Genomic DNA, 24,307 nt, shown 5'->3' on the forward strand with positions numbered 1-24,307 from the left:
TTGTACCTTGGCCTCAACTTGCCCTTCTTGACGAATCTCATAATGCCTTTGGTTAATGAGACCCTTAAAAACACATAATCACAAACCTCAAAGTCCATGTCTTTACGTTTGTCACTAGCATATGACTTTTGACGCCTTTGTGCCACCAACATCATCTTTCTAATCAATTGTATCATATCAATGGTCTCTTGAACCATCTTCGATCCAAGGAATTTCCATTCTTCGACCTCACACCAACAATGGATGACCTACACGTTCGCTCGTAAAAGGCTCATGAAGCGTCATTTGTATGCTTAGACTAAAAGCTATTGTTATAGGCAAACTTTACCAAGGGTATCTGATGGTCCCAAGTGACTTCAAAATCCACAACACAATCTCGTAACATGTCATTTAGGGTTTAAATAGTCTTCTTGAATTGTCCATCTGTTTGTGGGTAGAAAAAAATGCTAAAAATCAACGTAGTCCCCGATGCTTCTTGAACTTTCCCCCAAAATCTACTAATGAATTATGTGCCTCTATTTGGCATTATGGTGACAGAAGCTTCGTGCAATCGAACTATCTCATCCACATATAATTTAATATATTGTGCCATTACATAAGTGGTCCCCATAGGAAAAAATGAGCAGATTAAGTCAACCTATCCATTATTACCCAAATAGAATCACACATCTTACTTGTTCGGGATAGTCCCATCATTAAATCCATAAAAGTATGCTCCCACTTCCGCTAGGGAATAGGTAAAGGCTGTAATAATCTAGCAAGCCTCTGATGCTCTATCTTAACTTGCTGGCACACTAAACACTTAGCTACAAAATCTGTTACATCTCTTTTCAAACCTTCCTTTGAAATACAAGTCCTTTAAATCTTGATACATCTTGTGGTCTATGGGTGAACCACATAGGCTGCCACATGCGCCTCCTCTAAAATTTCTCTCCTCAGATCATAAATGTCTAGCACATACTCTAGATCCATATCGTAACAATCTATCTATGCCTTTAGTAAAGGGTTGGCCTTTCCTTTCTTAAAGATTCTCTAAGGCTTTAACTACAAAATCATCTTTGCCTTGGGTTTTCTTAATTCGATTGATTAAGATCAGCGTAACTCTAAAATGGGCTAACAGCGGCTTTGTATCATCAATCTCAAACAGTACTCCATATTGCCCAAGTCATGCATACCATGCACTAAAGATCTCCTATCCACTAATATAAGGGCTAAACTTTTCATTAACTTTTAGTTCAAGGCATCCACCACTACATTGATTTTGTTAGGATGGTACAAAATAGTACAGTGGTAATCCGTAGGCAACTCCATCTATTTCCATTGCCTAAAGTTGAGATCCTTTTGCTAAAAAATATATTTGAAGCTTTTGTTGTCTGTGTAGATCTCACAACTCTCACCATACAAATTATGCCTCCAAATCTTCAGAGCGACTAATATAGTTAGCTAGCTTTAAGTCATGGGTGGAATAGTCTTGCTCATACCTCTCGAGCTATCTAGATGAGTACACTATCACATTTCCATGTTGCATCAGCACACTATTAAGTCTTACTTGTGGTGCATCATAGTAAATCGTATACCCCCCTATACCACATGGCAAATGAAACACTAGAGCCATGGTACGACAAGTCTTGAGCTTCTTGAAGTTTGCCTCACATGTATTAGACCAAATAAACTTCACACTCTTCTGTGTCAACTTGGTAATAGAAGTAATAATCCTAGAGAAATCCTTGACGAACCTATAGTAGTAGTCGGCTAATCCTAAGAAACTGTGGATCCTTGTCATTGATAACGGCCTCGGCCACTTTGCCACCACTCAATCTTCTTTAGGTCCACTTGCACTCTGTCCTTAGTCATTATGTGATCTAAGAAGCTCACACTATCATACTAAAGGTCACATTTGGAGAATTTGACATACAACTAATGTTCCTTGAAAGCTTAAAACATAATCTTTAAGTGCTGCTCGTGCTCCTCATGACTCCTCGAGTATATTAGGAAGTCATATACGAACACCACTCCAAACTTATCAAAGTATGGCTTGAATACTTGGTTTATCATATCTCTAAATGCTGCAAGGGCATTAGTCAATCCAAATGATATCACCAAAAAATACACAATGACTATACAATGCGAAAGGTAGTTTTGGGTATGTCTCATTCTTAATCCTTAATTGGTGATAACACGATAGTAGGCCAATCTTAGAGAAACACTTGGCCTTTTGCAATTGATCAAACAAGTTATCTATACGTGGTAGAAGATACGTGTTCTTTATAGTCACGTTGTTCAATTGTCTATGGTCGATATATATTCTTATCGTCTTATCATTTTTCTTCACAAACAACTCTAAAGCACCCCATGGTGAGAAACTAGGGTGTATGAAACCCTTGTCTAGCAAATTCTCTAACTAGTCCTTAAGCTTAACTTGTGCCATCTAGTATGGTGGTATAAAAATCATACTAGTGTCCTGTACCAAGTCTATACCAAACTCTATCTCCTTATCTAGAGGTAATCTAATAACTCCTTTAGAAACACATCTACAAATTCTTCCATTACAAGCACATCTGCCACCTTAACTACTTTCACTTGGGTAGCTAGCACCACTGCCAAGAATCCTTGGCAACCTTACAACATCAATATCCTAGCAGTCATGGCCAATATTACATTGCTCAAAGCTATGTTGCAATTTCCTTAAATATGAAAGGATGACTCTTCAAGGTAGTCAAACTTCACTCTCTTATGGTGGAAACCACTTTCGCATAGTTGGGAGATAACTAATCCATCCAATGTATCACATCAAAGTCTAAAATATCTAGTAACACCAAATTCACTTGGGTGTAGTTCTCCTTAATTTAGTCCACGCAAGTTTAGTATTCGTATTTTGCCACAAACATTTTTTTCAAGGGTGTGGACACCATTAGACCTTGCTCCATCTTGGAGCACTTTATACTTAACTTGGATGCAAAATATCGAGACACAAAAAATTGTGTAGCACCAGAGTCATATATTGCATGTGCATCAGTAATATAGATGGGTAGTATACCTATGATAATTGGATTGGGTGCCTATGCATCCTGTGGGGTCAAAGAATACACTTTGGGTTATCCTTGACTAGCAGTACCTTGGGCTTTTTGATCCTCTACCTAGAGATCAGTTACTAGCACCTTTACCCCTAGCTTATTTGATTTCTTCAACGGGTTGTGTTGCAATAAGAAAGTTGGCTTTGCATGTCCATGAGATGATCCCTGTGATTGTTGCCCCTAGGACAATCCCTCATCATATGCCTAAGTAGACCACATGAATAACAAAATGTAGAACTTTGCTAACATTGTCCTCTGTGCTTCTGACCACAAGTAGAACATGGTGTAATAGTTTGGAAACGCTGTTCAATAGTATGATGTCGAAGAGGAATAAGAGCTTTCGGATCACGTCTAGTACCATTACGATCTAAACCACTCCCTTGCTCAGATGTCTAAATACCTTTTAGTTGGCCTTGATGGCCTAAGGACAAAGAATACCTAAGTGTTGGGTGAGGGCTGATCATGCATCCAATGCAAATAAAACGTAGAGAAATTAAATTCAAAAAATTAAATTTGCTTCTCACCCTCCTAGGATCTCTTTCATGCTAAATTGAGTACAGAATTAAATTAAAAATAAAAGTATATGATCATATCACTTTACCTAAATAACAAAGGTTGATGAATCCTTTGTTAAACAATTTAATTAATTAAGCACAACAATTTAATTAAACAATTTTAATCAACTAGGCCTAATGACTTAATTAAACAAATTTAATCAATTAGGCCCAATAACTTAATTATTTAATTTAATTAATTAGGCCCAATGATTCAATTAAACAATTTAGTTAATTAGGCACAACTTAATTAAACAATTTTAATCAAGTGCTTGAGAAGCTCATAACTTCTAATTTGATTAAGTCCAACTTAATCACCTCTCCCATTTTATTTTCAACATTCATTTTAGGTGTGTGACCCATTAGGCTTCTAACATGTTGGCAATGAACTCAACATATAATTCTTAAGCTAAACTTAGAATTAGATAATTTTAAACTACTTTAAATTTATCATTAATCAAGTTAACTACCTAGAGTTCATAGACCAAGATTGGGATCTAGCAATCCATCATGGCCACCCAAATGTTAGAAGAGTCAAGATGGTTTGACTCAACCTTTCAGTGATCAGCCTTTCAGTGTAATTCATTCCCTAATCATATATCCCGGAGATGATAAGAGCATGGTGCAGTGTCTACTCTTATTGATCTCCATATTCATTTTTAAAGTTTGATCATCAGCTTTATAAAGACTTATGAAACTCCTTTCATAATCTTCAACTCGCCTTGGCCAAGGACTTTAATAAGCTAATATCAACCAAGAACAGCTAGGATATGTCCCCTACATCACTTGGGGTGATGATTCCTATTTTGACCACTCATTTGCCTTCACATGCTTCATGCTATACCCAAAAGCATCCTATTTTGACATCCTTGGTTAGGTACCTGTAGGGATGAAATCAAAGCATAGCACTCCACACATAAGACAACCTGGTGTCTCAAGTCTAGGGAGTATTTACACAACTAACACATGAGAAGTATTGCATAGACACTTGAGTGAAATACCAAATGCACTTCTCATGGTGGGTCATGTTCAGTGAACTTGCTCTCCTATGCAAGCAGCTACATTCTAGTTCCAAGTATCTCTATACTTCAACCTATGAGATCGGTTGCTTACTTCTCAAGTAAGGAACATAGAATGTACCAGTCTCTAAGTATCATTGATGTCCAGTCTCACTGATACATGACCAGGAACATTTTGAGATTACGCTTTGATGCATAAGGATCTCATAGCTGCAACCCATTACAGTTCCCTTGCAAGGCATATTAATCCCATGACCTCATCCAATTAGACTTATAACTTGTTATAATTGATGTCTTATTGATGAAGGAAAACCTTTAATCATTCAACATGAATGATGTTGTTGCATGATTGGAATCAAGCCTTAACCAATCCCAATTGGCTGCAGGGCTCACCCCAACATCTCCCACTAGCACAAAGCCAATTGCTACCTCATCGTATGTGGATTCAAATCCATCTAGCAATCGTGTCTCCATGTAGACTCGCTTGTGCCCTTCAATGTGGTTAATTTCTTATATCTATCTTCATGATGTCCACACATCACATCATGTAATATTACTATATCTAGGTCCAATGAGACCCAGGTTCTACTATTATGGCTCCATTGTTACATTAACAATGTTCAGAACCCTTTATTAGTTCCATGAACTAGCGATCTAAATATCTTCCTATTTGAGCCCTTTATAATAGGATTTATATGACTTTATTTATACGCACGTATAATCTCTTTTGCTTCTTGGGACCATTCCAACTAGACTATGTTGTATGCATCATATGCATGTTTCACTCTATGTTATGCCATTTAGCCCCTTTAAACCTTTTATTGTCATTGGGCTCCCACTAAATCCAAGATCCTTTTTGGGAATAATATTCAAACTCTTTTGAACATCCCATGATGTATATACATCTTAATGTATATTTGTAATCATATTGGTTTGGAATATGATAATGGGCTTTTATGTTGGAGAGATATGGACCAAATCATATTGCAATATGAAGTTGCTTTCTTTCTTGAACATTCATCTGTATGTTTTGCTCTTAAGAAAGTTCCATTTTGTATGAATCAATATTCAATCTTTTGATCAATTGAACATATTTCATAATTGATCAAATATCATTGCAGGGATAAACATGAAGCTAGGATAATTAAATATGACATAATTATTCCAAATAATTATTCAAACTTGAAACGTATAAGCTTCCACATCCAAATGCTAAAGACAAATGTTTCACCAGCCATTCCCATGGCAATCACATAATTAATGTTTGAAAAACATCTAAATAAATTATCCAACATGTTGATATAAATAGGAGTGTAACCATCCAATACAGCATCTAATGGTTTAGGTAGTCCATCCATGTGGTCACCTCCTCAGCCAAGATCCTACTCATCTTTATCTTTGGTCCCTGCAATATGTCAAATATATGAGAACCAACTTTGAGGTATCATATACCTTTAATATATAAAGTAGAATTATTTAGCAAATGGTACCTGAATCAGAAACTTCAATAAACTTCTTTTTCTTGCTCATAGTAGCTAGGTACTCCTTGCAGTTCCTCCTCTAATGTCCAAGTTTGCCACAATGATGGCAAATATCCTTTTCTTTGTCCTTTTTGACACCTCCCTTAGGCTTCAAGGCCTTCTCATTTTGGGATTTTACCTTCTTCCCTTTTTAGGCTTTCTTCTTCTGTTGTTTCGTATGAGCCTTGGAAGAAGAAACAAGAAGCAATGATCCCTTATCTTTCCTGATGGATCTCTCTACCATGTCTAGCATATTCAAAAGTTCAGGAAGAGTGGCTTTCAATCAATTCATATGGAAGTTCAACAAGAACTAACTAAAGCTATCAGGAAGAGATTGTAGAACTAAGTCTATACGTAGCTCATGATCCATTGCTAATCCCAATTGTCCAAGTCTTTCGATGAGTCCAATCATCTTCAGCACATGGGGTCTAACAGAACTGCTTTCTGCCATCTTGCATCGAAATAGTTCTTTAGAAATCTCATATCTCTCAGTGCGCCCTTCCTTATCGAACAATTCTCTAAGGTGAAGAATCATGGATTGGACATCCATATGCTCATGTTGTTTTTGGAGCTCACGAGTCATACTAGCTAGCATCACACATGCTGCCTGATCATCGTCATCCTTATGACGTTGATATGCTTCCTTATCCTCAGCACTAGCATCAGCAACAGGGACCGGTGGAATAGGAGTGTCAAAGACATAGGATTTCTTCTCTTGTTTCAAGACGATCTTGAGGTTCCGAAACCAATCAAGGAAGTTTGGGCCAGTGAGTTTATTTGCATCCAAGATGCTCCGCAGTGACAGATTATTAGTCATGTATATAAATTATGCCTAAATAGATAAAATAAAGCAATAAGTAAACATCATGCATAAACTATTTAAAACAAGGTTTTAAAATTTTAAATAGTTCTCCCACTATTTTCTACAAGATGATAACCCTCCATATCAGCTCGAGAGATCTCTACTAGAATTCTCTTAGTGGGCTAGGATCCGATCCACATAGTCATGGCCTTGAGTGTGCTCAACAAACCATGGTAGGTAGATTAGGTAGGTAACTGAGCTTACCAATTGTATCTCTTTACAACTCCTAGATCAGCTAGGTGACAACACATTGCCTAAACATATCATATATGTTTCGCCTAGCCTTTGCCTTTAGTTTCCATATTAATCAAGTTTCCAAGAATTCGGATGTTATGAAACTAGTTGAGTAAGACCCACTAATAACTCAAACATACTCGTGTAAAAGTGTGGCCTTAAGTGTGCTCAACAAGCCTCCGATTAAAAGAGCAGCCAAGTTATCTTGCTATACGGTGGAAGGCAACTTAATCATATGTGGTATGTGACTCAATATTTACCGAGGGATTTTATCCTTTTCGTTTTATTAAGGTCTCATTTGATTAGCATGCATAGCATTTAATATATCGCATAAAATTAAATCTATCACATGCTGTTCTACTAAGATGGTTATGGACTTTTCTACTCTAGTTATGAACATATAAAGTAAACATGCTCAATATAATGATGATTTTGCATTTCATTTGAAAAATGTCACTCAACAATTGAGGATCATAGTTCAAATCATTTGGTGGTAAGGTTTGAAAAGATTTAGTAATTTTTTTTTAAATTACTTAGTAAAGGAATTGATCATATCAAGGCCTTTAGCTAGCTCAAATCATATTTGAATTAATTCTATTAGTAAGTTCTTTCTAATTAAACTTCTTTAATTAGAAACCTAAACCAATTTAGGAAGCTTCCTAATTTGAGTATCTATCATAAACTATTTTAAAAGGTTTCATGATCCAAATCATGTGTCCTAAATATTTTAGGAAGGTCCTTATCCACCTTTTAATCTTGTATTATCCATTCACTAATTGTAGAGTTCTAATCATTATTAGAAGTCCTGATTTATTAGTAAATTTATCTTAATTAAAATCTATCCTAATCGGATTAGGATGTCATCAACTTAAGTTGACTTTCAATTTTAATTAAAATTATCTAATCTAATTAGATGTGGATAAATTTAAATCATAATCCCTTAATTTGGGGAGTCCTCATCAAATAAGGAAGACTTAATATTTTGGAGATTTACTATCAATCAATTCAAAATTGATTGATTCCACCAAGGATTCAAACTCCTTGATTTTAGGCATGTATCCCTAACATTTAGGAGTCAATGATCAGCTAAGGAAAGAATCCTTCCTGATCATTGAGTGTCCAATTTCTCCAGCAAACAACCTCTTCCCATAAAGTGGTTGCTTCCATGGGAATGGGAGGTGCAGCATCCATGTGTGGCAGCAGCATGCACAACCTTTGTCATGAGTGCCGTTTCACATGTAAAGGACATTCCTTTAATTTTGTTAAGTGTCCAGCCACTCAAAAATTAATTCAAATTCAAAATTTTATCCTTTAATTGAACCTTTCAAATAAGGATAATATTCTGAAATTTTCAGAATTAATTTTGCAAGATTATCTTGCCATTCAAAACCGATTTCCAAGCTATAATTATTCTCTGAACTGTTTTCAAACTTTCAATAATAAATAGCTTAAATCAGCTTGTCTGGCCATGAAAATTTTCAGAAATAATCCTCATTGAACATTTTAATAAAGATAATTTTTCTGGAATTTTTCAGAATTAATTTCAAGAGTTTCTTGTCAATTAAAACTAAAATTCATGCCAAAACAGTGAGCTGGACAGATTTATATTTGCACCAATTTTCTTGCTCGAAATCACCATTTTTGACCATGATATTTTCCAGAAATAATCCTTATTGAACATTTTAATAAAGATAATTTTCATGGAATTTTTCAGAATTAATTTCCAAGACTTTCTTGTTAATTAAAACTGAAATTCATGTCATAACAGTGAGCTGGACTGCTTTCACTTTTTGCTCCAATTTCTTGCTTAAAATCAGCCTATTCAATCATGAACATTTCATGATTTTGCTGTCCACATATCCAGCAATAAATGTGTAACAATTACATATTTTATTTGCTAGAAATTAAGCACAAATAGAAGCAGAATTCTGCACCTAAAACCGTGTGTGTACTGCCTTACAAGACAGCCTCCAAAACCGTGCCTTATGGTGTCCCTTTTTCTTGTGCTTCCTTAGCACAATGTAAAAAACTCATTAGTTAAGTCTTTATATGATTCAAGTAAGTCAAGATAAGATTAAAGGAGGGTACAAAGGTTGCTGGGCAGAATTAAATGAAATTGGCAAAGCAGATTTTTGAAAAAACGATTTTAACAAAATTGCACCAAGTCAAAATACAAAACAACTATTTGTTAATCAAGCATCCTTTGAACATGAACAAGCACTCAAATGGCATGAAAGGGGCTCTGATACCACTGTTGGGTGAGGGCTGATCATGCATCAAATGCAAATAAAACCCAACGAAAATAAATTTAAAAAATTAAATTTGCACCTCACCCTTCTAGGATCTCTTTCATGCTAAATTGAGTACAGAATTAAATTAAAAATAAAAGTATATGATCAGATCACTTTACCTAAATAACAAAGGTTGATAAATCCTTTGTTAAACCACCAAATCAGCCTTCAAAAAGTTCAACCACCTCAGCCCGATTGTTGCAAACCAAAGGTGTCCAAGGAATCCTTGTGCAGCCTCTAATGGTGATCCACACCAATGAATAAGAAAATCCTTCTGTAAGGATTAGGAGTGCTTAGCCTTGACAATGTGCTAGCAAAGATGAGTTTCATAAACTCAAAATCCACACAAAATTGTGGGGCTGAACATACAAAAGAATGAAGTGAATGAAAAACTATTTTTCTTCATACAATGAACGACAAGACAAAAGAATTTCTAATGTGCCGTTCACTCTTTTTTTTTTTCTTTTAAGCCATTTTCAACTCTCTTGTTTGGAGGCTACAGCAAGGTATTTATACCTTGGATTAATTTTAAACCCTAATTACAAAATTATTTTGTAATTACCAATTAATCCAATAATTTGATTAAATAATTTAATTAAGTCCTTAAGAAGCCCAATTAACTCAATTGTTTAATTTAATCAATTAGGCCTAATAACTTAATTAAACAATTTAATTAATTAAGCCCAACAATTTAATTAAACAATTTTAATCAACTAGGCCTAATGACTTAATTAAACAAATTTAATCAATTAGGCCCAATAACTTAATTGTTTAATTTAATTAATTAGCCCAACGACTTAATTAAACAATTTAATTAATTAGGCCCAATGATTCAATTAAACAATTTAGTTTATTAGGCACAACTTAATTAAACAATTTTAATCAAGTGCTTGAGAAGGTCATAACTTCTAATTTGATTAAGTCCAACTTAATCACCTCTCCCATTTTATTTTCAACATTCATTTTAGGTGTGTGACCCATTAGGCTACTAACATGTTGGTAATGAACTCAACATATAATTCTTAAGCTAAACTTAGAATTAGATAAATTTAAACTACTTTAAATTTATCATTAATCAAGTTAACTACCTAGAGTTCATAGACCAAGATTGGGATCTAGCAATCCATCATGGCCACCCAAATGTTAGAAGAGTCAAGATGGTTTGACTCAACCTTTCAGTGATCAGCCTTTCAGTGTAATTCATTCCCTCATCATATATCCCGAAGATGATAAGAGCATGGTGCAGTGTCTACTCTTATTGATCTCCATATTCATTTTTAAAGTTTGATCATTAGCTTTATAAAGACTTATGAAACTCCTTTCATAATCTTCAATTCGCCTTGGCCAAGGACTTCAATAAGCTAATATCAACCAAGAACAGCTAGGATCTGTCCCCTACATCACTTGGGGTGATGATTCCTATCTTGACCATTCATTTGCCTTCACATGCTTCATGATGTACCCAAAAGCATCCTGTTTTGGCATCCTTGGTTAGGCACCCGTAGGGATGAAATCAAAGCATAGCACTCCACACATAAGACAACCTGGTGTCTCAAGTCTAGGGAGTATTTACACAACTGATATATGAGAAGTATTGCATAGACACTTGAGTGAAATACCAAATGCACTTCTCATGGCGGGTCATGTTCAGTGAACTTGCTCTCCTAGGCAAGCACCTACATTCTAGTTCTAAGTATCTTTATACTTCAACCTATGAGATCGGTTGCTTACTTCTCAAGTAAGGAACATAGAATGTACCAGTCTCTAAGTATCATTGATGTCCAGTCTCAATGATACATTGACTAGGAACATTTTGAGATTACGCTTTGATGCATAAGGATCTCATAACTGCAACCCATTACAATTCCCTTGCAAGGCATATTAATCTCATGGACTTCATCCAATTAGACTTATAACTTGTTGTAGTTGATGTCTTATTGATGAAGAAAAACGCTTAATCATTCAACATGAATGATGTTGTTCCATGATTGGAACCAAGCCTTAACCAATCCGAATTGGCTACAGGGCTCATCCCAACACTAAGGCCCTAGTGGCTCTTAGTCTTCACCCTTTTAGGCCTTTCTCAAACTTTTTTATCCTCTTAATCCTTCATCTAAAGCATTTGTGAATAGTTCACTACACTAGAATTGTTAATGAAGTCCAAAGGTGCTACGATCCTATACAGAGGTCGAACCAGTCCATTCATGAACCTCTTAACTATCATCTCTTTGGTGGTCACCAAGTGTGGTGCATACTACTCTAACTTAGTAAATTTGATACTATATTATTATACTGTCATACTAGGTGTCTGCACTAATAGATCAAACTCACGAGCCCTAGCCTTTTATACACTGATCAATAGGAATCGATCCATGAATGCTGTGCTAAACTCCTCCCAAGTCAATAGATTGAATTGGAAACCTAGGTTAAACCTTGACAAAGGAGATTTAGGTAGACCTTGAGTTGAATAACATATGATCGAATGTACTTAGTTGATTAGGTGGTTTGATTTGCATATAGGGTAGACATACACCTATAAGCCATACATAGCCAGCATTAGAGCACGAACTTAATGAATCTGTCTTCAATTTAATTTGCATAGAAATAAAGTAAATTAATTGAGAGGTATTTTTATGAGAAACTTGACAGAGACTTGTAAATAATTAAGGACTCTAGGTTAACAACTTAATCCATTAAATTAGTTAAGAAAGAGAGACAATAATTAGATGAAGTATTGAAAGATATCATAATCTTTGGTCTGGTAATCACTAGAAGTTAATAAAATAATTTTGCTAATATATTTTAGATTAGTTTTAGTTATTAGTTTATTAGTTTTAATTTTAATTTTAATTGTTTGGATAAGGTTAAGGTGTGCCAATTTTAGTACTTAACAATAGGAATTAAAACAATTCTCTATGGGAACGATACTATACTTTATCACTATATTACTTGTTAATGATATGGACACTTGCGTGAGTAATCAACAACAAGTTTTTGGCACCATTGCTGGGGAGTTGATTTTTAGTTTTTTTGTGTTAATATTACTACCAAGCATTCTTAATTTTAATCTAGACTTTCCTTTTCTTTAATATTTCAGGTACTTTTGGTCGTTGTATGAGAAGAGCCCAAAATTTGAAAATTGTTCCTTTTGATCCAGAAATCGAAAAGACTTTTTGAAGACTTTGGGAGGAAAAATAAAAAAGTTTTTGCTCCAAGTAAAACAATGGCTAATCAACAAAAAGAGGAGACCAAGTCTTTGAGGGATTATGTTGTCCCATGAGTACAAAATCTCCACTCTAGTATCCAAAGACCTTCTATTCAAGCCAACAACTTTGAAATTAAACCATCAATCATTTAGATGATTCAGATTGCTGTTCGATTTGGGGGTTTGCCTAATGATGATATGAATGCTCATATTGTAAATTTCTTAAAAATTTGAGATACATTCAAGGCTAATGGTGTTACTGATGATTCCATAAGATTGAGGCTTTTCACTTTTTGATTGAGAGATAAAGCAAAGAGTTCGTTAAATTCGCTTCTTGCTGGTTCTATTAATACTTGAAATGATTTGGCTCAAAAATTCTTAGCAAAATTCTTCCCATCAACTAAGTCAGCAAAGATGCGGAATGCTATCACTTCTTTTATGCAGTTTGATTCTGAGTCACTATATGAGGCTTGGGAGAGGTATAAGGATTTGATAAGAAGGTGTCCTCACCATGGATTACCTAAGTGCTTGCAAGTTCAGACTTTTTATAATGGTTTGCTGGGACCTATTAGAACTACCGTTGATGCTGTAGCTGGAGGTGCACTCATGAGTAAATCCATTGATGATGCTTATGATTTCCTTGAAGAGATAGCTTCCAATAATTATCAATGGCCATTTGAAACTTTAGGTACAAGAAAAATTGTTGGAATTCATGAATTAGATGTGATAAATACTGTTTCTACGCAATTGGCTTCTCTCACAAAGAAAATAGATAAATTGAGTGTTAATGTTGTTCAGAACTCCTTTATGATGTGTGAATTTTGTGGGGAAAGACCTTCCAACAACAATTGTCCCATCTATTCTGAGTCTTGTCAATTTGTTGGAAATAAGCAATAGAACAATCCTTATTTCAACACTTATAATCCTGGTTGGGGGAACAATCCTAATTTCTCATGGAAAAACAACCAAGGGTCTTCATCAGCACTAAGTTAAACTTTCCTCTTGGATTTCCATCTAGAGCCCCCATGCTAGAGAAAAAGCCTTCAATAGAGGATATGCTCATGCTATTCATGACTAAGACTGATACATTCATAACAAAGAGTGATGCATTTATGATAAGGACTGATGCCTTAATTTAAAAATCAAACAGCTACAATTAAAAATCTTAAGACACAAATGGGCCAACTTGCCAATACTTTAAATACTAGATTGAACCCAACGAAGAGAAAGTAAGGAACATTGTAAAGCAATCCATCTGCGTAATGGAAAACAAGCGAGTAGTAAGGATTTAAATTTTGAAATTTCAATTCAATCTAATGAGAAAGAAATTGAAAAAAATGCTGAAAAAGAAATTATGGTTGAAAAATCTGTTGAAAATTCAAAAGAAAAATCACAATTAAAAACTGTTCCCTCACCTCCACCACCTTTTCCTCAAAGATTTCAAAAAGAAAAACTTGAAAAACAATTTCAGAGATTTATTGATGTGTTTAAAAAATTACATATTAATATTCCCTTTATTGAAGCTCTAAAACAAATGCCAAGATATGTTACATTTTTTACAGACATCCTATCTAAAAACAGGAAATTGGGTGAGTTTGAAACTATTGCACTTACTGAAGAATGTAATGCCATCATTCAAAATAAGCTTCCACTAAAGCTTAAAGATCCAAGTAGTTTTACTATTCCTTGCACTATTGGAGCTCTTTGTTTTGCTAAAGCTTTATGTGATTTGGGTGCAAGAATAAATTTGATGCCATTATTCATTTATAAAAAATTGGGTTTGGAAGAAATTAAGCCAACTTCTGTGACCTTACAACTTGCTAATCGATCCATCACCTATCCTTATGGTATTGTGAAAGATGTTTTGGTAAAAGTTGGTAAATTTATTTTTCCAGTAAATTTTATTATTCTTGATATGGAAGAAGATCGTGAAATACCGATCATTCTTGGGAGACCATTTTTGAGAACTCCTCAAGCTTTAATTGATGTGGAAAAAGGTGAGCTTACTTTAAAGGCTGAAGATCAACAAGTAACATTTAGTATTTTTAGAGTCCACAAAATTCTTTCGCCATGCCTCAGTTTCTTGATTCATCGCTTTTTCTATGAGTTCTAAGAAATTTATAATATGAAGTTGGATACCAATGTGGTACTTATGGGTTAGGTACCAAAACATCCATTTTAATTCATCAGGAAATTCCTTGATCTCATTGTGAAAAGGATGGATGAAAGGGTATTTTGGATGAAAGTCATAAGGCTTTAGGATAAGACCACCATATTTTCTAAAAACTTCAATTTGATACTCAAAAATCATCTGCTCAGTTTTTTGGTGAAATGTTCCTTTTTGGACTAATATGAGAACTTTAGGAGGGTAGTTCGTATGAAGGTTTCGAGCTACTGGGATAAAAGAGGATGATGATATGGTAATATATATTCTTGGTTTTGGTGTAAAGTTGGAGGGTTTTGGTTTTGGATTGCACATCAGTATTTTAGGTTTTTGGGAAGGTCTGGACAAGAAATCTGCAAGATGGTTTGTTTTCCCTTTAATGTGTTTGGTTTCAAAAGAATATTTTGTAAACCAGTATTCCCATCTTAACAATTGGGGATGTGGAATTGTTTTCTATTTGAATTTCAGCATATGAGGAAAAGAGGACATATCCATTTCCACTAAAACGTGATGGCCAATAAGATGAAACTCAAATTTCGTGATCGCCTTTTTGACTACAAGGATTTCTTTAAAAACAGAATGATAATGTATCTTAGAGTTTGAAAATTTATCACTTTTTTATGCACAAATATGCCTTTTACCTTGCTTTTCTTCTAAGAGAACTACTCCCTAATACTTGTCACTAGCATCAGTTTGCAAGATTCTTTTGCCATCAGAAGGAATCTGCAAAGGTTTTCAGTTTTGTAACTCTTGCTTAAGATTCTGAATTACTTTGGTTTGGGTTGGTCCCCAGCTTGGAGGATCTTTCTTAAACATTTTTCTCAAAGGGTTAGTGTATTTTGAGAGTTTGGGGACAAAATCTCTAAAAAAATTTACTATACCAAGAAACTACTGAATTTGCTTTTTTGTGAGGTTTTAGTTTGGGAATTTTAGCAGTTTTAGTGAAATGTGGGGGCTTGGTTGATATTTTCCTTGGAGTATATGCATTCCAAGGAAGTTTATCTCAAACTTGAATATTTGTAATTTTTTTTCCTGAAAGCATGACTCCGTTTTTGAGAACTAGTTCTAAAAATTGCTGAAAGAGTTGTATATGGCTTTCTTCTGTTGGGCTGAATAGAAGAATATCATCTATGTAAATAAGAGCAAAGCCCAAAATAGGTTGTAAAATCTTAATCATGACCTTCTGAAATAGTAATGGTGCCGTCTTGAGTCCAAAAGGTAGAATGGTCCAATGGTAATGGTAATTGGGTGTTCAAAATCCAGTTTTTGGCCTATCTTCAAGACTAATTCGTAACTGCTAAAAGCCTGCTTTGAGGTCAAATTTTGAAAAAAAACTTTGCTTGAGCCAAGCTTGAGAAGATTGAATTCCTATTGGGTCGATGAAATTTGTCATCAAGCAAAAAATGATTAAGAGGCTGGTAATTGATGACCAATCTCAATTTGCCTCTTACTTGTTCTGCTCGTTTGTTAACATAAAAGACCTGATATGCCCAGTGAGAATCTGATGGCTCAATCAATCCTTGTTGTAATAATTCTTTGCATTCTTCTTCCGCTAGGCTTTAGTGTTCTAGATTCACGCCTAAATGACTTACTTTGGTGGGATTGATATCTTCATTAAGCTTGAATGGGAGCTTAACAAAGAATACAAGATTCTTCCAAAGAGGATTATTGCATTTCTGAAGAAATTATGAATGAGAGTTAGCACATGTTTCTTGTCTAAGAGTTTCAACTATCATCTGCATTTGCTCTCTTGTTTATTGGAGGGAATAGAACTTTGAGATTGGAATAAAGGGTTTGAAAGAGTATTTGTATTTGATCCTATTTAGAAGTATTCTCAAATGCTAACATTCATGATAAATATCAAATCCAACAACTATATCTTTCCCAAGTAGCCCTGACCTTGGCACTTGAGTTGTGATAGAGCATTGAGGGAAAAACTGGATAGTGATTGGCTTACTGATCAGATGAGTAGTAAAAATCTAGTCTGAAGCTATCTTGAAATGCCTTTCATGAGGTATCTATAATTTTTTGAGTAATATTTTTGGGTTCATTACTGTTTCTGCTGCACCAGTTCCAAAGAAAGCTATTGCAAAGATTGATTGACTGTATTTTAATAGGTATATGGAAACTGGTATGGAAAGTACTAGTGGATCAAGAAGATTTTGAATTTTCAATTGGAAAGGAAAGTCAGGTTAGGGTTGTGTCATAAAAAAGTCTTTAGTTTTGGTGCCTGAGTCAATAGTGATAGCTTGGATGGCAAATAGGGTCTTGTTTGAGGGTTCTTTTTTTATCGAGAAGATTAACTCGAGATCTTCTTCATCTAAATTGATTCCAGTCTTTTGTTGGATGTCTTGGAACATATTTTCACTTCTTTTTTTATTGGTAGAACATTGTTTGGCAAAATGCCCATGTTAGTTGCAGATGAAACACCTTGTTGATTTCACTCTTTTGTTTGGACGTCTTTTCTTGAGATTTTCACTTGGTCTTATATTTACGATGTGAGGGATAAGCTCTGGTTATTTTGTATATTTTGAAATGTTTTTTTCTTTTCGTTTTGCAGTTACAGTCTCAAATTTTAGGATATTTTATTTACCATTTTATCCTTTCACAAGTTCTGTCTAGTTCTTTATTTCTCGTAAGGTAATCCTGGACTACTTTTCTTCAATGGCAGATATCTTCCAGAGCAAGATGGACTACCTGTTGTATCTCCTCAAGAGTGAGGGAAGGTGTGAGACCTCAACCCCTATAGGCTCATAACTACGCATAGACACAATAACACGGGCTAGGGGTAGTTTTGTCATTTCCTCTAAAAAGCTCTCAGAAAAAGGTTTTATGATATTTTACTGTCTAAATAGGCATAAGACCAAATAAATAATTTGTAATGATGAAAACACGAAGAAAACTAGAAGTTTCGATAATTTTCACAATAGGGGCAAAATGGTCATTTTGCACCTCGAGTCAAAATTTTAAGTTTTCGTAAACCCGAGTAGTTTAGATCATTGTGGACCTTGTCCCAGTGTCAAAAGAATAAAAAAAATTGCACAAAGGATTAGAGAAGAACAAGTTAACTTGCTAAAGGGCATTTTCGTAATTTTAAGGGGAGTTGGATAAGTATGAGCTATAAATATCTTTCTTCCAGCAGCTTCCTCATTCTTCAACAACTTTTCTTTTTCTTCTTCTTCCCTCTCACATTTCTTCATCTTCCATGGGAGTCCTCTTCAAGCTTCCATAACTTTCCCTCTCTAGCTCTAATTTTCATGCCTCGGTGCACCTTTTCATGAAATCCTTGTGCTCTTTCACTCTTTCACTTTAAAACCCTTGAAAAATCCCACTTTCATACTTTCTCTCACTAGTTAAGTATTTAGAGAAAGAAAAAGGGAGAAAGCTCCTATAATAGCTTGGAAAATTTGTTGGAAAGAATTTCAAAGTTTCAAGCTACCAAGGTGAGTAAGGAGTGTCAATTTTAAAAATTTTCATAAATATATACCTATAAGTATGATTTATTTTAATTACAAAAATTATGGATAGCATGTGCTGGTAGATATTTTAGGGAATTGTGAATGTTTGTAGTTGAGGTTATCCACTCATTTTAGAGTGATTAGGGTAGTGAAAATAGATAGCCATTTAAATGGCAATTTGAAGCTAGCTAAGAGAAAGCTTTAGACTTTATAAGTATGTGAATTGACAAATTGGTGATGCTAATGTGATGATAGGATCGGCTAAAGGCTCAAATAATACCGGTGAGTGGACTTGGATTTCAAAATTTGTTTTGGGAATGTGAATGTAATTGTACAAACATTTGAAAGATTTTATCTAGCTTTTCTTTAAAAATGTACCTTGGGAACAAGCCTTTGGTGAAGTGTTTTTATCTTATGAAAATGTGCTATATAAATGGTTTATGTGTTATCACAAGATGATGATATGTATAATATACATTGGGTGTTTCTTTCATATGTCGATGATGACCCGGCTATGTGCGAGTAGGAGTGCGCATAAGCCGATGCTGACCCAGCCATGTGCTAGTGGGGAGTGCACATGAGCTGATGACGATGGGAGAGTGTGCATGATGATGGATATATATATATATATATATATATATATATATATATATATATACATATATAGATATGTGTGTCATGGAAAGTTCCTGAATATGTATATGGTTGAAATGCATGTGAAATTTGACATGTTACGCTTTGGGAATTTATATGTGTTTGATGTTGCACTTGTCATGTGAACAGGGTGGCCTTTTCTTGAGAAAATGGAGAATTTTTGCTGGTGCCTTGTTTCTCACTGTAGTGAGATTCATTCTCGCTGCAGCGAGAAACTCTCGGGTTTTCGAGGGTTTCACCAGACATGGTTCTCGCTGCAGCGAGAAAGTTTGTGTTTTATGGCTTGAATCTCGCTGCAGTGAAAAACTTTCTGTTTCGCTTAGTATCTTGATCGATTACTGCTCTATTTTTCACTTCTTTGGTACCATAGTTGAGCATGGACTTCCAACATTAAGGAATAAACAAATTAAGTTTAAAATGAGGGGTTTGGTGTGAAACCCTCGACCAGCTAAGAAACCCTCGGCCAGTTGATAATTTAAGTCAAATGTCGCTGTAGCGAGAATGCCTTTCCACTGTAGCGAGGACCCGTTGTCTACTTGACTTGAATTGCATGAAAGTTATTAAAGTTTTCATTCTTCAAATCTTTTGTTGAGCATGGGCCCTTTACATTAAGTGATTTAATCAATTGGGGTTTTCCTGAGGGGTTTTGATAAGCACTAAATTAAATTGCATTGTTTTGAAATAAGTGCATCATGATTTTTAAATCCTTTTTTACTATTGCTTGTTCCCTTCCTTGTTCACTCATTGGGTTTATACTCACTGTTTTCAACTTCATGTTTTCAGATCACGAGGCAGCTGGTAACTAGGTCGAAGTGTCTTCGTATATTTTACCCTTGGTAGGTGTCTCCGCATTCAGTAGTTGTACATTCGTCCGAGTCTCTCCTCTAAAAGTTGAGTACTCTTTTGTTGTGTATAGACAGACCCAATGTAAATTATTAAGACATATGTTTAGACAACACATGTATATTAGTTGGTAATGCCATTATAAGTTGGCAATGAATAGCAGTAACTGGAATCTAAATTATGAAATGTGCTTTAGAAATTTGATGGAATAATGAGCAAGATAATATAGCCAGGCTTGCTTGGGCTTAGTGGGCTATGTCCATTGAGCCCTCGTGCCGGTCATGGCCTAAGATTTGGGTCGTTGCAGAAGGAATGTCTTTTCTTTGCTGTTGAAGAGCTCTAGTGACTACTGTCTAGATTAGATCTGGTAGTGAAGAGAGAAAGACTTGTTTTAGGCTTGCAAGGGCACCAAGAATATAAAACAATTTTTGCCTCTTTTGAAAATGTTTGTCAAGGTCTTGTTTCTTGAAGGAGCAGCATTTCCTTTGGAAAAATTCTTTTCTTTGCAAGGTTTTGACGGCATCAGGACTTCCAAGAAAGTATCTATGAAGAATCTGAACAACTTGCCAAAAGTCTTATAAGACCAAAAATTGCATTTGGTCCGCTTGGTTAATAGTGTTCCACCAATTCCTTAATGTTCCTGTAAATCTTGACACAAATTCCATTAGAATAGTATAATTGTTGTCTTCTGATAACCTTTTGGTTTCAAGCCAGGAGTGGAATTCTTGGAATCGTTCTGCCCATCATGTTGGTGGAATGTCATCAATAGTAAATGTTAATTTGGAGATAGTTGGTGCTGCAGATCTTCTAGGAATATGAATGTATGGAAAATCTTCATCTATATCCATTTGTTGAACTTTTATGCCTGACTCAGTTGCCATGAACTATTGCTGGTTTTGGGGTGGGAGGATTTGCTCTTCCTCATGTTTGAGAGAAAGTGAATCTAAACTCTTTTCTGAGTAATACTCTGAAGTGGTAGAAGATGTTGTTGGAGACAGAGTCTGGTCTTCTTCTGGGATTAGCTTAGTGGAAAAAATTTTTGGAATAGCATTTTTTATGTATTCTTTAAGAAAAGAGGTTAGAGAGTTGTCGGTCTTGTTCATCATTGTTTTTGGCTCCTCTTGTTTTTTAATGACAATATCTGATTTTTGCCTTGACTGTGGAGTTTGGTCCTCTTCCAGCATGGTCTTTTCCCTTGCCTTGACAATATCTAATTTTTGCCTTGACAATATCAGTCTTTTGTAAAGGTCAAAGAGAATGACTTGTGTTGAAAGCGGTGGAAAATCAATCCTTGTTGCTAGTGGTTCTTTTGATTGTGATAGAGTTCGAGTAGTTAATCTGAATGGATCATTTCAGTCTGGTGATGGAATTCTTCTAGTTTCTTGGAAAAGCTTTATCTGGGACTTGAGCTTCTATGTTTCTATTTCTTTTTGTTCCTTGTATATCTACAATGGAACACCTTGTTCTGGGAATTCTGTAGAGACTTGTCTGAGCCTATTTTGGAGAAGTTTAATTATTTCATTAGTGGCTCTAGCATTCTCATCAACTTTGTCTTCAATTTTTGCATTTTGTTTTGGATAATGCTGACCTTATGGTTGATTCCCTTCAAGAGAGAGTTTTGAGCTATTGAATTTGTAGTCTGCCAGTTTAATGTTGCTTTTGCTACACTGATTTTTGTTGGTCTCTCTATTGCATCTGTTTGAAGTGGAGTTGGGATCTTAGGTGTATGCCTGAATTCTTTTTCTATGAATTCCTTAAGAGGAGGAAAATCTTGGTCATGAGAGGAATCTAAGGGTTAGAACATACAGACTTGAGAGGTCAATTGTGGGGTTTAGACTTGTTGGGCAGTTTTACTTTTGTACCCATTTTTGGATTTTTCTATAGCAGGACAAGACAGGCTTTTGAGAATTTTGAGGTGGTTGCTTTTAAGGAGTTAGTTCTGATGGTGGTAGTTTTGTCCATTCTACAGAGAGTATTTGACCAAATACTAGTATTTTCGTCTGTCTTGTCCCAAAGGTCCAACTGAGGGATCTCTGTCTTGAAATCTTTTGTACATTTCTTGATTTGAACATCTTGACTTCTTTTTTGATTTAATCCTGGATTCTCTTTCTGGTTTGTAATATGCTTTCAGGCTCTCTTTTTGGCATCCTTCATAATTAAAATCAATATCCCATGGACAATGTCCACTGTGTGGGTCTGTAAAGTGAAAGATAGGTCTCCCTTTATGATTAAAACTTTGGATGAGCTTCTGTTATAAGCCTGGTTCATATTTTGACAGTTTGATCATGAACATGGTGGAAAAAACTGGTGGTATTGATGGTTCTTTCAAGTGGGAATGGTCAAATTTGATTTCAACCGTTCTGTCTGCTTTTTTGGTAAAATGGGTTTCTGTGGTTTGAATGGAAGTTGTGGCTTCTTGTAGTCTTTCATAATTGGTCACCCATTTTTTAGGAAGAAGTTTTGCTAAATTATTTTTTGGAATTCTTTTGGGAACAAATGAGCAAGTGGGGGCCTGTGTTGTGTTTATGGTTAGAACCAATGCACCATTTGAATTAGTCTAGAGTTTGGAAAGATTAAATGCTTGGTCTTGGACCCTGTAAACCATTTGGTAGTGGAGAGTAGCTATGATGGCAGAAGGCACTTGTGGAGCCCTTACAATTTGTATTTGAACTTGTAAGGCTGAAAGTAGGTTGGGATCACTTAGGGCCATAGTGAAATTTGGAAACAGTGTAACTATTATTGCTCCTATATTTAAAGTAGCTTCAACAGTACCAATACATGCATGTTCATACTTGATATACCTTGTATGAAGTAAAGCCATTTGTGCAACAACTGGTTGTCGTTCACGTCCATGATAATTCAAGGCTAATCTGACTGCTCCAAAATGGATATGGGAGTATCCATGCTAGATCCATTACTGGGGAAACTCAAAAGGTATTTGAAGTGTGACAAACTGCTCTATTTGGTCTCCTTGAATGAAATGTTTTGTCACAGCCCAAATCTTGAGCCATGACTGACGCATGGGCCTAATAGGCATAGCCCATTAAGCCTAAGCAAGTCTCTTTATGTGATCCTCTTCATCATTCTATCAATCATACATCATTATTTCTAAAGCCACAACTCGTAATTCTCAACCATAAGCTCTTTAGTAATCTACCATGGTAACCAAATACACATATTTGTATCATCCCAAAATAATGTCATCAATTGCCAACTCATAACAGCATCATCAATTAAAATAGACATATAATGTTTACAAAATAAATCTAACAATTTACATCAAGCATACATGAACACATGAAAAAGACCCTTGACTACCAGCAAAGTGACTTTGGGAAAGGGTACTGCTACTAAATGCCATGGTAAACCTACCGAAAGTTGAATATAAGTGGACACCTCAATCTATATCCCAACTACCTCCGAATCTGAAAACCAAAACATGAAGTTGAAAAGAGTGAGTATAAACCCAGTGAGTGAACATAGGAAGGGAACAAGCAAACGATACGGAAGGTTTTATGAAATAGATACACTTATGTTAAAAACAATGCAATTTATATTTCAAAAACCAAACCTGATGCTATGTTGTCTTTTAACTCATTTGAAAACATTTAGGAATTCTAACCTTCAACATTCAATGCAATCACATTTCATTTCTCCAACATCTCTATAGTATATGTAAACACGTGTATAAGAATTCATGTGTATATATATATATATATATATATATATATATATATATATATATATACATATATAGGTATCTATAAATATTTTCAAACATCCATCAAAGACATCTAGCTCACTCCCAAAAATAGTCAACATGGTTCAGTGCATCAACCACCAACCTCAACTCAGTTCATGTGCACTCGCACACCGCACATAGCTATTATCGTCATGTGCACTCCCACACTGCACATAGTTATTGTCAGCATGAGCTCCCATACCGTACAGTACCATTACAATCATGTGCACTCCCACACAGCACATGCACGGTTATAACTATCATTCAATAACACCTCTCAAGTCATAGCATATATAATAACACGTAACAAGAATCTATGCATATTAATACCTTCCAGATAGTTCATTATTTTTGGTCATATACATAGTTGCATAATCCAACATCCAAGGAAAATAATATTAATCATTATACCACTAGTTTAAAACATCCCAAGATTTTCAATGCATCACATGCCACAATTCAATAGCAATTTAATATAATATTTCAAACACGTGATTCATCATGTTATGCATTTCACAACATAGGGATATCACTCAACAAAGGCTTGTTCCTATGAAGATTTTAAAGAGTCAAATAAGAATATTCAAGTACTTCATTCAAACACATATGGCTTTGTCCAAAATATTTTAAATGCAAGTTCACTCACTTGTCTTTGTTGATTTTTTTTTGATCGACTCCAAACTTCAA

At 35.1% G+C, this 24,307-nt stretch overlaps 1 protein-coding gene and 1 non-coding gene across 2 annotated transcripts; both read right to left on the bottom strand.

The window, feature by feature from the left end:
* Positions 1-6,477: 6,477 nt before the first annotated feature.
* LOC148761817 (uncharacterized) lies at positions 6,478-6,984 on the bottom strand. The gene has a single exon (XM_088808721.1). It carries the CDS (start codon positions 6,982-6,984, stop codon positions 6,478-6,480), a length of 507 nt encoding a protein of 168 aa, XP_088664847.1.
* A 6,186-nt stretch (positions 6,985-13,170) lies between these two features.
* LOC148761818 (small nucleolar RNA R71) lies at positions 13,171-13,277 on the bottom strand. The gene has a single exon (XR_016027662.1). It is a non-coding gene; the product is annotated as a small nucleolar RNA R71 (small nucleolar RNA).
* Between the last annotated feature and the right edge of the window lie 11,030 nt (positions 13,278-24,307).

The sequence above is a fragment of the Theobroma cacao genome, chromosome 7 (assembly GCF_053813885.1).
Source record: "Theobroma cacao isolate CCN51 chromosome 7, ASM5381388v1, whole genome shotgun sequence".
Classification (NCBI taxonomy): domain Eukaryota; kingdom Viridiplantae; phylum Streptophyta; class Magnoliopsida; order Malvales; family Malvaceae; genus Theobroma; species Theobroma cacao.